At 32.4% G+C, this 14949-nt stretch overlaps 1 protein-coding gene and 1 pseudogene across 1 annotated transcript; both read left to right on the top strand.

Moving 5' to 3' along the window:
* Nucleotides 1-1528: 1528 nt before the first annotated feature.
* On the top strand, nucleotides 1529-7013 carry LOC114184789 (annotated as a pseudogene).
* A 2615-nt stretch (nucleotides 7014-9628) lies between these two features.
* LOC114183623 (LRR receptor-like serine/threonine-protein kinase IOS1) lies at nucleotides 9629-14144 on the top strand. The gene is made up of 13 exons (XM_028070706.1): nucleotides 9629-9788; nucleotides 9881-10412; nucleotides 10479-10954; nucleotides 11049-11187; nucleotides 11277-11348; nucleotides 11671-11742; nucleotides 11833-11913; nucleotides 12092-12258; nucleotides 12355-12602; nucleotides 12689-12815; nucleotides 12942-13010; nucleotides 13103-13292; nucleotides 13424-14144. Exons 1-13 carry the CDS (start codon nucleotides 9707-9709, stop codon nucleotides 13824-13826), a joined length of 2658 nt encoding a protein of 885 aa, XP_027926507.1. The 5' UTR covers nucleotides 9629-9706; the 3' UTR covers nucleotides 13827-14144.
* The last annotated feature ends 805 nt before the right edge of the window (nucleotides 14145-14949 follow it).

The following is a 14949-nucleotide window of genomic DNA, read 5'->3' as shown; positions in this document are numbered from 1 at the left end:
TCAAAACCCATTTTTCAATTTTTTTTTTTTAAAATACTATACCATGATTCAACTGAGAAATCACTAGTAAAACCTTTTCATCGTAAAGATGCCTGCAATAAAAGATGGTAAAGACAAGTGCCTATTCCCATTCTTGGTGTAACAATCAAAATTTGTCTGCAAAAAATATCAATTCAAGTTCTTTCTTTCATTACAATAATAATTAAGCAAAGAAATTCGTACATACTACTTGGAGTATTCAACTCGGTGGCTTCTAATATTAAATCAGCAGATAGACTTGACTTCAACATAACTCTTAGAGACATTCAAATGAAATCCTCACTGAATGATCAAGCTTAATCACTGTTAATGACTTCTTATCACAACATTACTCAATCTCGTGTAGGCGCTTTCTGTTTACTTTACACAGTGTACTGTCCGGGTCGTCAGGAACCCGATCTGACAGTCGAAAATAGATAGAACATTCAAACATCGATCTAATTGTTAGGTCTATAGTGAGGGTTTCATAGAGGAGATACAACACTAATTAAGGCAATGGGACCACGAGTACTGGACACGCTTACGGTTTTAACCATCGGTTCTGATACCACTTATCTTGATAGGTGTACAGAGGGGGTTTCATTTGGGAGAATAAACACTAATAAAACCTGAGCCCAACCACATAAAGCATTGACAACACTCTTAATCCAAAATCTTAAGACAATGAGTTTATGGATCTTTATCCTTATATAGTGCTTTACTTTCTTATTTCTAACCAATGTAGAACTTAGACTCACACTTGAATTCCTCACACTAATCTTAGTTTTGATTTCATTAACAAATATTATGGTATAGAAGACCGAATATTTAGTTATTATCTTTATAATATTAGTGTTTGTTGTTCTTTATAACAAATATTGTTAATTATTCGATAGGTGGTTATCTTTGTTTTCTCCGGGATGAGACTAGACTCGTAATTGAATTATTTCCGACACTTAACATCCTTAAGAGTTAGTAAGCACCGGCCTTAGTAAGCACCGGGCAGACAAGTAGATATAATTGGATTTTATTTTACCTTACAAGTGACAATTTATTTCATATTAAAGAAAGATAGTTGTCACATTCCCACAACTTTTTCTGCACTGTTTCGTTGTACTTAATGGTCAAATGTAAATCTTAGCAAAGTGAGACATGTATAAATTGCATCAGATCCTGGCATTATTCGGAGTAGTGTTCTCTCAGCAAATAGGATTATTATAACTCAAACACAAACCAGGATTCAAAAGCCTTCCATCATTTTAATAAATGTAAGTTTTTATACCACAAACATAGACATCTTCTAGATAATTTGATACTGGTTGAGATCCATGGATTGGTTATAAGTTTTTAATTAGTGTATTTCCACTGACTAAATATATTGACTGATACTGATTGAACCGTGAATATAGTACAATTTCATTGATGCAAACGCAAGTGCATGAGAGACAAGTGATGATGAACATGACAGGAATTTCAAAGTAATCAAGGGGATCATGCTACTGCACTAGATGCAATTACTAGGAAAGGGACAAAAGTTTTAAGAAATTGAAAACCGGAAGACTACTTTCATGTTGACATTGACCACGTCGCCAAAACACACATATTTTTGTGGTATAAGTTGGGAAAGGACGATCGCTATTCTACTTCACATGCTGAGGGTGATAAGAGATGGGAACGTTGAGGTGTTTGCTTGTTGGAGGTCTAGTTCTTGCCATTCTGATTCAAGCTCAGGACCAATCAGGTTTGATAACAAACTAAAACTTCAACTTTCAGTGCACCTTTATTTGATAAAAAAAAAAATAGCTTAACCCTAAATGTCCCACGCAGGATTCATCAGCATAGATTGTGGAGCTCCTGAAGATGTGACCTATACTGAGTCGACTACTGGCATAAATTATACTTCAGATGCAAATTTGATCAATACTGGTGTGCGTAAGTCAATAGCATCTGAGTTCAAAGAAAAGTATCAACGACAGATGTGGACTGTGAGAAGCTTCCCAGAAGGAAAAAGGAACTGCTACAAAATAAACATCATGAGAAACTCTAAGTATCTTATCCGGACTTGTTATTTGTACGGAAATTATGATGGGCTGAATAAGACACCACAGTTTGATACTCATCTCGGGGCTAACTGGTGGCATACTGTGACTCTATCTAATGCATCCACTTCTCAAACTAATGAGATCATACATGTACCTTCACAAGATTATGTACAAATCTGTCTGGTTGACACAGGCCATGGAACACCATTTATATCAGCCCTAGAATTCAGAACTTTGCCAAATAATACTTACGTCACCGAATCTGGATCATTGGAAAATTACGAACGGTGGGATTTAGGTTCAAACGAAGGCTACAGGTAAACTCTACTTTTTGGATTAAACTTTTTCATTGATTATATTGGACTAATTTCGTTTTCACGCAGGTACAAGAACGATGTGTATGATCGTTTCTGGGATTATGGCGACACCAATAATTGGACACAATTTAGTGTTTCGATTTCTGCTGATGCTTTAGTCCAGAACGTATACAAACCGCCAGCTATTGTGATGAGCACTGCTGTTACACCACCAAATGTTAGTGCTCCATTGGTAATAAGGTGGGAGCCAGAACATGAAACTGACCAATTCCATGTCTACATGCACTTCACTGAATTGTTCGCGAATCAGACGAGACAATTCAACATCATGAGAAACGGTGAATTAAGGATTCCAAATTTTTCTCCGCGGTACCTGACCGTCGACACTTTATCTACCAAGTTAGCCATCAGTGGGAAAGAAATTAATTATTCCCTCGAGAGGACCCAGAATTCAACCCTGCCTCCCATCATCAACGCCATTGAAATTTACAAAGTAATGGAATTGAAACCAGAAACGTTCCTAGGAGATGGTAAGTCACGAAACTATCGTATTTTTAATCCATTTATTTTGCATGTGTTGTACATGATTTTAACCACCTTTCATAATTTTTTTATTGGTATCATTTCAATCATAGTTGATGCGATTACTACCATCAAGTCAGTTTATGGAGTGAATAGAGATTGGCAAGGTGATCCATGCGTCCCTTTAGCCTATTTGTGGGATGCTCTCAATTGTTCTTATCACGAAAATGATTCTCCAAGAATCACAACTTTGTAAGTCCTGATTATCAAATGATATATAGTTATTATTTAATACATCAAATGGATAATATAATAGGAATTATTTGACCATTCTATTATTATGGTAAATATGAAATAAATAATTATAACAATATAAAATGATAATCAAACAATTTGATGGATAAATATTTTATAGAATTAATTAAGTTTTAGATATCTTGTAAATTTGGATTTTTTTAATTAAATCTCTAATGATAATTTTCTGTTTTATTGAATGCTCAATTTCTTTTAATATTTTCTATTTACTGTGCATTTCTATTTATACCAACCAATAAAATTGTATAATTGTTACTTCTATCTTCTTAACTAGAACTCATTCAATTAGTATATTTCTTGTCTTATCTCTTCAAACTTATCGGTCAATTCATTTTTATAGAGAATTTACATGAGTTGAAAAAAAAGTAAAAAAAAAAAAAAAATCTGAGTTGATTGCATCAAATGATTTTAGTAAAATCTAACCTTTGTGTCTCAAAACAAAAAACATAATAATAATAATAATAATAATAATAATAATAATAATAATAATAAGAGATTGTGTCAAGTATATGTAAAAATAATAATAATAAAAGATAAAAAATCTGAGTTGATTACGTCAAATGATTTTAGTAAAATCTAATTTTTGTGTCTAAAAAAATATAATAATAATAAGATATAGAGTCAAGTATATGTAAAAAATAAAATAAAAAGAGTTGATTGCGTTAAATAATTTTAGCAAAATCTAATTTTTTTTTTCTAAAGAAAAAATATATAATAATAATAATAATAATAATAATAAGAGATAGTGTCAAGTATATGTAAATAGATTTTAGTGTCAAAATACCATTGTTTTAAGACAAAACTAAATGTTAACTTATCTTATTAATGGAAAGAAAAGAATAAAAAGACCCAGTAATTAGACTTAATTTAAAAAAGTATTTTACGAATTCAATAAAACAAAATAAAAATGTATGATAAACTTATACATTATTTCAAACTTGATTGATGAAATGCTACTGTTCTTATGCAAAACAGGAATTTATCTTCAAGTGGATTGTATGGGAAGATTGACCCTTCAATTTCAAATCTCACCATGCTGGAGAAATTGTGAGTTTATCTGTTTCACCTGGTCAAATGAATCATGAGACCAGAAAATGAAAACCATTTTTTATATCCTTTTATTCTTTCATACGTGCACTTATATGCTAAGAAATCTTACACAGTACATGTCTCAAGACATACTTAAAAGAGGAAGTTATTTGGTTTACAGGGATTTATCAAACAATAGCTTAAACGGTGAAATTCCTGATTTTCTGTCACAACTACAACACTTGAAGATCTTGTAAGTTCCTTCATCGGCTGTTCCTGTGGTCCTCTGTATCAAAATATAGAAATTTTACTGTATTTCCATTTTTTTGGCAGAAACTTAGAGAAGAATAACCTCTCCGGTATAGTTCCCTCGGCTCTTCGTAGAGGTTCCCTCTCACTAAGGTATGTGATCTAAGTTTCGAATCGAATACAAATGGCAAAGCTATACACAGTATAAGATAAAGACTCATGTAATTATCTTAATTTATATATATATATATATATATATATATATATATATATATATATATATATATATATATATATATATATATATAACCTCTTCTTAACAAACCCTCTCAGAAATAAACCCATCAGAGACTTTCACACCTATGACATAGAATTGAATCTTGAACCCTTTTTAGTTACATGTTAAATTAGGGTGTTTTACCACATATGACTTTAGATAGCCAGTTGTTGATTCCACTGAATATCTCGGCACAAGTTACAATCTATAGAAAATTCTTCTGACTTGTACGACTTACTGGGAGTTACAATATAAACTTACTGTGAATTTATCGCAGTGTGGACCAAAACCCATATCTATGTGAACCTGATCAATGCAACAAGAAAAACAGTAGCATTGTTACACCCTTGGTAGCATCTATTGGCGGGGTTTTCATTCTTCTGGTAGTAGTGGTAGCTATATTGTGGACCGTTAAAAGGAGAAAAGCAAAAGGTGATTCTACAATCGTTAATATTCGTTATTTTTATCCATAATTTTCCAGACAAATTCAACCATGTCCTGTTAGTTTTTTTAAAAAACTGGTGTATGACATTCAACAGCTTTGATGGTAGAAAAGGATCAGACTGAGGAACCACTGCAATACACTGAACAAAATGATTCATCTCTACAATCCCAAAACAAATATATTCGTACTCCGATATCATTAAAATCACCAACAATTTCACTACAATAGTTGGTAAAGGAGGATTTGGAACCGTTTATCTTGGCTATATCGAAGACACTCCAGTTGCAGTGAAAATGCTTTCCTCATCTTCCGTTCGTGGTTATCAACAATTTCAAACAGAGGTAACGCTTTTTAATCACATTCCACTAAGCCCCTCAGTGCAGCAATAAATATACAAAGTTAAAACATAGTTGACATTTTGATTTACAGGTTAAACTTCTTATGAGAGTTCATCACAAAAATTTGACCTCCCTTGTTGGTTATTGTAACGAAGGAACCAATAAGGGTCTCGTATACGAGTACATGGCCAATGGAAATTTACAAGAACATCTTTCTGGTTTGCCCCTTAAAAAAGCTTAATTTCTTGTCTAAAGTCTGTGCAATAAATTTCCAAACTTTTTTGGTTTTCTGAAAGATATGGATATTTCCTTATTGGAAAATTGTACTAGTCATATCACTAACCTTAGTGAACAAAAAATATGTAGAGAAAGTTATAGAACTTGATTATGCAGGTAAACGAAGCAAAAGAAATTTCTTCAGCTGGGAAAAGAGACTTCGTATAGCAGTGGATGCAGCTTCAGGTAAAAAAGCAGAATAATATTCTTTTCTTAATTCTTTATTCCTCTCTAAATATATACTTTTGGCCTCAGGATTGGAGTATCTGCAAAATGGTTGTAAACCACCAATATTCCACAGAGACGTAAAATCTACAAACATATTGTTGAATGAACAGCTCCAAGCAAAATTATCTGATTTTGGTCTATCCAAAATTATCCTAGCAGATGGGGGAACTCATGTATCAACTGTTATTGCTGGTACTCCTGGTTACCTAGATCCTGAGTGAGTCCATCAATTATACTGTCCTGTTCCTGTCCATTATTTTCCTGAAAAATATAGTAATTCTATCTGAATGTTTATGTTCAAAAACTTGTGACAGAAAATAACGAGTTACATTCTGTCTTACAGATACTACCTAACCAATAGATTAACAGAAAAGAGCGTCGTTTATAGCTTTGGTGTTGTGCTTTTAGAGATAATCACAAGTCAACCAGCGATAATGAAGGAAAAAATCCACATAAGTGAATGGGTTAGGTCCTTGATTGAAAAAGGTGATATCAATGCCATTGTCGACTCAGGGTTGGAAGGAGACTTTGACAGTAACTCAGTTTGGAAAGCGGTGGAAATAGCAACGGCATGTTTATCTCCCAATCCCAACAGAAGGCCAATCATAAGTGTGGTAGTGAATGAACTGAAGGAGTCTTTAGCAATGGAATTGGATCGAACTGATAATAAAAGTACTCATACAAGTGATTCAGTTGAACATGTCACCATGAATCTGAATACAGAATCTCTTCCCCAGGCCAGGTAAACGGTTCCCCAAAGTAAGATGACTATAGTCATAGTGTACCGTACCACTTGAAATTGTTTCAAGACGAACATCGCTAGGGTTGCTTGGTGAGTGAAATGGAGTTGCAAATAGAAGAAAAAAATAAAATAATCAGCAATGCCTTTCAATGTATACCTATTTCATCATTGGTGTTATATTTGCTTGTGTTTTGATTCAGATGAATTTAGCTTCTTATGTTTCTGTTTTTAAGTATGATGTACCAATATTTCAATTTGGATCATGTATTTGTGTGATATGTATGTGTATTTTATCAATATCTATCAATGAAGTATCTAATTTATGGAATTGTAATAGATTACAAGAATATCTTTGAATAATCATCAATTTTTAGTGGCAAAAAAAAATAATTTATCATTGTAGTGACCAAAATAGTTCAAAAAAATTATAATTGGTTTCTAAGTTATAATAACTAAAATATTTTCTATTATAAATTGGTTTTTAAATTGACCACTAACTTTAACTACCAATTAATTACCAAAGTTTTAATTTGGATTCACATAATAACAATCATATATTTATAATGTCTTTAAAAATTGTTATATACTTTTCAATATTCATGTATCACTTACCAACAATCATATACTTATTATGTTTTTAACAATTGTTGCACACTCTTCAATATTCATATATCACGTACCGTATCATAACCCATTGGCCTATATCACGTACCAACAATCATATACTTATTATATTTCTAAAAATTGTTGTACACTCTTCAATATTCATATATCACGTACCGTATTATAACTCATTGGCCTAACACATCGATACATGTCATTAAACACCCATTTGGATATTCAACCAAAACATGTTTCGGCCTTACATGACATTTCTGTATAATTCCCTTTATCAATAAATTTTTACATCCTTTCATCCATATTTCTGTTTTGAAAAAAATTTGTCAAAATCGTGTGCTTTCCTTTATCGTCGATATTCATATTTTATAAATAACACACTGTCAATGAGGGTTTTGAGATCCACGTCATTAAACTGGTAAATCACAAGAAAAATACGGTCATCATAAAAGGACGTGAGTGAAAATAAATAAATAAATAAACACCAGATAAATCATTATTGCTATGAGAAAGTCCTCGAAAAAACTAAGAAAATTTATCCAAATTAGTTTAGAAGCAAACTACCTATAAGGAAGTAGAATGTAGTTAATAATTAATATTATTCTCCACTATGTGGTTATGATATTTAATTATACATGGGCTAAAATATGACATAAAAGAAACAAATGTACTTACGATTTTTGAGTAATACTTTGGTTTTTAAAGGTTTAATTTGTTGATAAACTCTCAATGAACCAATGTAGTGAAAGTGATGAATTAGATTTTCAATAAATTAATTTATTGACTATAAAATCTTGAAGTGATGAATTAGATTTTCAATAAATTAATTTGTTGACTAAAATCTTGAAAGATTAATATGATGAAAAATATGATTTTTTATAGCAGGGTTTACTTTTCTTATTTTTTACATTATCAATAGGATTAGCATCCATAAGACTCGGTAAACACGAGGAAGACTCGTATATATTCCTCATTTGTATTGAATGTGAATGTGATTGGCTGATTAGCTAAGATGTGTGAAAATTTATTAATAATACCGATGAAAACACATAAAAATATGAGTAATTATGATAAAAAAAATTATTATTATTATTACTATTTTTAGTCAATCCGTTGACATATTATTATTAGATTATATAGGGGAAAAAAATGTTGATCGACATTTTTTAAAGCGATTTCCAGTTTATTACAATGTCATTTAAGATATTGTCACATTTTGAAAAGCAGGTATTCCTCCTGTCTATATTTGAGATGATCATTCTTATGAATAAGAACCTAATTTGGCCTATTTAATAATTTTAATTTGAAATACTAAACTTTTAAAGTATAATATTGATAACTGTCTCAGTGACTTGTTTTAATTGAATTTTTTTAATTTGTGTTTATATTACGAAGGTTGTTCATTTGATGTTGGAATTTTGAAAAAAAAATCTAGAAATCCTATTTTACAATTTTGTGATTAAAGAGATCTGAAATACAAAAAAATCGCATAGATGCAAATCGTTTGAGGAATTATAAGTTTCCAATCTTATCACTTCAACGATTCGGTTCAGTTGCGAATGAATTAACAGTCATAAAAGTAAATAATGACTTGGTCTCACCCTAAGAGAATAGTGACTTGCCCTAAAAAATAAATCAATATTGACTTGGTATATGTCTTCATTTTTTAAATCAAAGATACCTTCCAATTGACACTTAAAATTTCATTAGCATTTTTTTATCAGTTCATTCAGCATTATGGAAGGAAGTGTCCATGCTTAGAAATGTCAGTTACGAAATATCTCAGCATGAGGATCATAAAACACTGTATTGGCATTATTGTAAGCATTGTTCTCTCAGCATATAGGATTTTTATAAGGCAATTGGCTGAAAGCAATATTAATTGGGTTTCAAAAGCCTTCCAACATTCTAACAAATGTAAATCTTTATACCACAAACATAGACATTTTCTTCTTAATTCAACACTCGTTGAGATCCATCAATTGCTATGTTTTTAATTAGTTTACTTCCATTTATATATACATTGATTCATTTTCCAGTGAATGTAATACGATTTTATTTATGCACACCAAGTGCATGACAAATGATGAATATGACAGGAATGTCAAATTAATCAAGTGGGTGATCCTACAGCACTGGATGCAAGTAAGAATGGAAAGGGACAAAAGTTTAAAGAAATTCAAAACTGTTAAGATTACCTTCAAGTTGACATTGACCACCTCGCCAAAACATGGTATAAGTCGGAAAAGGATGATCACTATTCTACTTCAGAGACAGAGGGTGATAAGAAATGGGAACGTTGAGGTGTTTCCTTGTTGGTTTTGTTGGAGTTCTACTTCTTGCCGTTCTAATTCAAGCTCAGGACCAATCAGGTTTGATAGCAAATTAAAACGTGAACTTCATTGCACCATTATTTGACAAAAAAGAAAATCTGAAGCTTCATTGCACCATTTTTATGTTTCAGGATTCATCAGCATAGACTGTGGAGCTCCTGCATATGAGAACTATATTGAGTCTCAAACGGGCATAAATTATACTTCAGATGCAAGTTTAATAAACACTGGTGTGAGTATGTCAGTAGAATCTGATCTCCAAGGAGAGTATCAAAAACAGATGCTGACTCTCAGAAGCTTCCCTGAAGGAAAAAGGAACTGCTACAAAATAGACATCACAAGAGGCTCTAAGTATCTGATCAAGGCTGGTTTTTTGTACGGGAATTATGATGGGCTGAATAAGATACCAAAGTTTGATATTCATCTCGGGGCTAACCGATGGGGTACAGTCAACATAAACAATGGATCATATGAAGTGGACATGGAGATCATACATATACCTTCACAAGATTATGTACAAATCTGTCTGGTTGACACGGGCCATGGAACACCATTTATATCAACCCTAGAATTCAGAACTTTGACAAATGATATTTATGTCACTAAATCTGGATCATTGGAAACTTACATCCGCTGGGATTTAGGTTCAAACCAAGGCTACAGGTAAACTATACTTTTTGGATTAAACTTTTTCATTGATTATCTTGGACTAATTTCGTTTTCACGCAGGTACAAGGACGATGTTTACGATCGTTACTGGGGATATGGCAACATCAATAATTGGACACAATTAAGTGTTTCGGTTTCTGCGGATGCTTTAGTCCAGAGCGTATACAGACCGCCAGCTATTGTGATGAGCACTGCAGTTACACCACCAAACGTTAGTGCTCCATTGTTATTACAATGGGAGCCCGATGATCCAACTGACCAATTCTATGTTTACTTGTACTTCATGGAGATTCAAGAGTTAGCGACAAATCAGACAAGAGAATTCAACATCGTGGCAAATGGTAAACTGTGGTATTCAAACTGTTCACCAAAGAATCTTCTTGTCACCACTTTACTGTCCAAGTCAGCCTCCAGTGGGAAAGAAATTATATTTTCTCTGGAAAAAACCAATGACTCAACCCTGCCTCCCATCATCAATGCCCTTGAAATTTACAAAGTAATAGATTTCCCGCAATCAGATACGTTCAAAGGAGACGGTATGCCACGAAAATATAATCTTCATATTATTCTTAACTACTCTGTGCATGATCTTAACTACCCTTTACTTCTTTATGCGTTAAAAAAACAAAGATGATGCCATTACAACCATCAAATCAATTTATGGGGTGAAAAGAGATTGGCAAGGTGATCCATGTGCCCCAGTAGATTACTTGTGGGATGGTTTGAATTGTAGTTATAGCAAAAACGAGTCTCCAAGAATCACAACTTTGTAAGTTATGCTGCTCAAATTAATACTGTGGATAGTAGTTTTATGGATCTGAGATGATATCGTATATAACTGATGGATCTGTAAAACAGGAATTTATCTTCAAGTGGGTTGTCAGGAAAGATAGACCCTTCAATCTCAAACCTCACCATGTTGGAGACTTTGTGAGTGTTTTTGTTTTTGTTCACCTGATCCAATAAATCATGACACTAGAAAAAACCTCTGTATTTAATGAGTAAATATTATATACATGATCAGAGTTAAAAAAATCATAAATAGTGAGTAAATTAAATTTATAAGTATTTTAAACGCTATATCGCAGTATTCATATTTGACTGGTTTATAGTATAATTTATTTTAACAGATATAAATTAAACTCTCTAGATCTTTTCATTATTTCTGCTGTGTACGTACATGTCAAGATGTCTTTGGTTACGTTTGTCAAAATTTTGACTTTCTAAAAGGAGGGATGTTTTTTGTTTTCAGGGATTTATCAAACAATAACTTAAACGGTGAAATTCCTGATTTTCTGTCTCAATTACAACATTTAAAGATATTGTAAGTTGCTTCGTCAGTTTACAGGAACAACTTTTGGTTCCTCTATTCCAGAAAATAGAAAAGGATATTATAGTTTCCCTGTTTTGGCAGAAACCTGGAGAAGAATAACCTCTCTGGTTCAATTCCCTCAGCACTTGTTGACAAATCTAAGGGAGGTTCTTTGTCACTAAGGTAAGGATGTTAGTGAAAATTCTCAAACTCATAATATCATCTATCACAACGAGAAGAATTGAATCCGAATCAGTTTTAAGTTAGTTCTTACCTCTCATGTTAACGAAAGGTGTCACCTTTACTTTTCCTTAGTTTTACTGAGAGTTAAAACATAAACCTTCTGTGTTTTCCATGCTAGTGTGGATCCAAATCTCTGTGAATCTGGTCAATGCAACGAGCAGGACAAAGAGAGTGGAAAGAAAAAGAACATTGTTACACCCTTGGTAGCATCTGTTAGTGGGGTTGTGCTCCTTCTCGTTGTCGTGGCAGCTATATTATGGACTCTTAAAAGAAGAAAATTGAAAGGTGATGCCTACAAAGATATTTTTATTGATGATTTATCAAAGCGATTTAATCGTAACCTGTTAGTTTTCGAAACTGTTGCATCATGATATTTAACAGCTTTGATAGTAGACAAGGATCAAAGTCAGATCGCACCACAACACACAGAACAAGATGATTTATTACTACCATTCAGGAAACAAATTTATTCGTACTCCGACATCCTTAAAATCACCAACAATTTCAATACAACTCTCGGTAGAGGAGGATTTGGAACTGTTTATCTTGGCCATATTGATGACACTCCTGTTGCAGTGAAAATGCTTTCCTCATCGTCTGTCAAGGGCTTTCAACAATTTCAGGCAGAGGCAAGTTTCTCTATCACTTTACACCTGGACTTTTATCACAGAAATAAAAATATATGGTTAAACATGGTTTAGATTTTGATATACAGGTTAAACTTCTAATGAGAGTTCATCACAAAAATTTAACCTCCCTTGTTGGTTATTGTAATGAAGAAACCAATAAGGGTCTCATATACGAGTACATGGCCAATGGAAACTTACAAGAACATCTCTCTGGTTAGTTCCCATATGAATCTCTAAACTAGTTTTGTATTCTGAAACCATGAATATGAGTATTTCCTCAGGAGACAAGTGTATTGATCGAGTCATAAGTTAACAGAAAGCAACAACTTGTTTTTGCAGGTAACCGCAGCAAAGCAAAATTCTTCACCTGGGAAGAAAGACTTCGTATAGCAGTGGATGCAGCCTTAGGTCAGAAATTAAACTTCAATTTATGTGTTTTGATAGTTTTGTTATAACTTTCCTTTTCCCCTCGCAATATTATGCCTTAAATTTAATCTCAGGTTTGGAGTATCTGCACAATGGTTGCAAGCCATCCATAATCCACAGAGACATAAAATCTACAAACATATTGCTGAATGAACACTTCCAAGCAAAGTTAGCAGATTTTGGTCTGTCCAAAATTATTCCAACTGAAGGGGGAACTCACGTGTCAACTGTTGTTGCCGGTACTCCTGGTTATCTGGACCCTGAGTGAGTTCTTCAATTACATTGTCCTGTTCCTCTTTATCATTTTCTGGGAAAAAATATTACTCATGTGGATGTTTGTGTCGAGAAAATCTGTCAGAAAATAAATTGAGTTGCATTTTATTCTTGTCATGCAGGTACTTCACAACAAACAGATTGACAGAAAAGAGTGATGTTTATAGTTTTGGTGTTGTTCTTTTGGAGATAATCACAAATCAAGCAGTGATAACGAGGGGTGAAAAAAGTATTCACATAAGTGACTGGGTGAGATCGTTGGTGGTGAAAGGGGATATGAAGGCCATTGTTGACTCAAGGCTAGAAGGAGATTATGACACCAATTCAGTTTGGAAAGCAGTAGAAATAGCAACAGCATGTGTGTCTTCAAATATGAACAGAAGGCCCGTCACAAGCGAGATAGTGATTGAACTGAAGGAGTCTTTATCAATGGAAGTAGCTAGAACAAAATATAGAGGTAACCATTCATCAGATTCAGGGGTGACCTTGAATCTGAACACAGAATTTATTCCTCAAGCCAGGTAAAACGCTTCACCAGAATAAGATGGCTACAATCTTGTAGCAAGGTCTATATGACTATGCTAAGTGGTTTTTCTCTTTCAATTCCAAACCCACTATTGAAACCTCACGTCGCACAAGTTCTGAATATTTGCTTTGATTTTAAATGTATAATAATGTACAAAATATCGCAAACTTATTGTTGCACAATTTCTGAATACTCCTTTAATTTGAGTGATGTACTTCTTGTCTTCCTTTGTAAATGTATTTAGTATTGGTGATTGATATTGATTGTGCAAATAGAACAAGATAAATAATAAAGAACACATGCTTCTTTATCCATAATATTTGGTATAATTTCTTTTTATCAATAATTAGTGGAAACGCCCGTGCGCAATGTGTGTTCTTTGATTAATCAGTTATTTGAATTCACTTTATGTACTATAAAATCATTTTATTTTTAGTCCTAAACTATAAATATTTCTTTTACCTTAGTATAATCCTTTTCCATATAACCATATTCATTTTCAACGATTTTGAACTAGAAATGCAAGTTAGTCAGTTCGAAAATTTATAAAATATGTTAAATAAAAAAGTTATCTAACTTGTTCAATCCACATTTAAATGAAATTAAATTGGTCTAATCTATAGATTTGTAAATCATCTTACTTATAAGTCCTTAATTAAGTTTTAAGCATTTCACTGTATTTTCTATTCAATCTTTCGAGTACTCTGTCATTTGATTTCATTCTCAATACTGTTGTGGTTTTTACTCTTTTTTTTTTTTTTTGTCTTCAACTACTTGATTCATTCGTCTTTTATTTTCCAAAAACGAGTTAATCAATAAACCAGAAAAAAAAATCAAAGAAGAAATAAATTAGTTGACCACGAGTTAAAAATACGTAGAAGTAACAAGAATGTCAACTCCTTTACGTCATCCAATTAAAGAAAAATCAACCAAACGGTAAGATTTAAAAAAAAATAACACTCAATAGATAAAATATTTAATATAAATTAAATTAAAAATACCTTAAGTTATCATTATTTAAAATATCTAAATTTGTCAAGTACTTAAAATTTAATTAATTAGAAAATGAAAATATTTAATTAAAATTCATATTTTAAAAATTTATATTTAATTTCTTTTTTT

The sequence above is a fragment of the Vigna unguiculata genome, chromosome 5 (genome assembly GCF_004118075.2).
Source record: "Vigna unguiculata cultivar IT97K-499-35 chromosome 5, ASM411807v1, whole genome shotgun sequence".
NCBI classification, from domain to species: Eukaryota; Viridiplantae; Streptophyta; class Magnoliopsida; order Fabales; family Fabaceae; genus Vigna; species Vigna unguiculata.
Note: the sequence above shows the minus strand (reverse complement) of the source record. Positions and strands in the feature narration are given on the sequence as shown.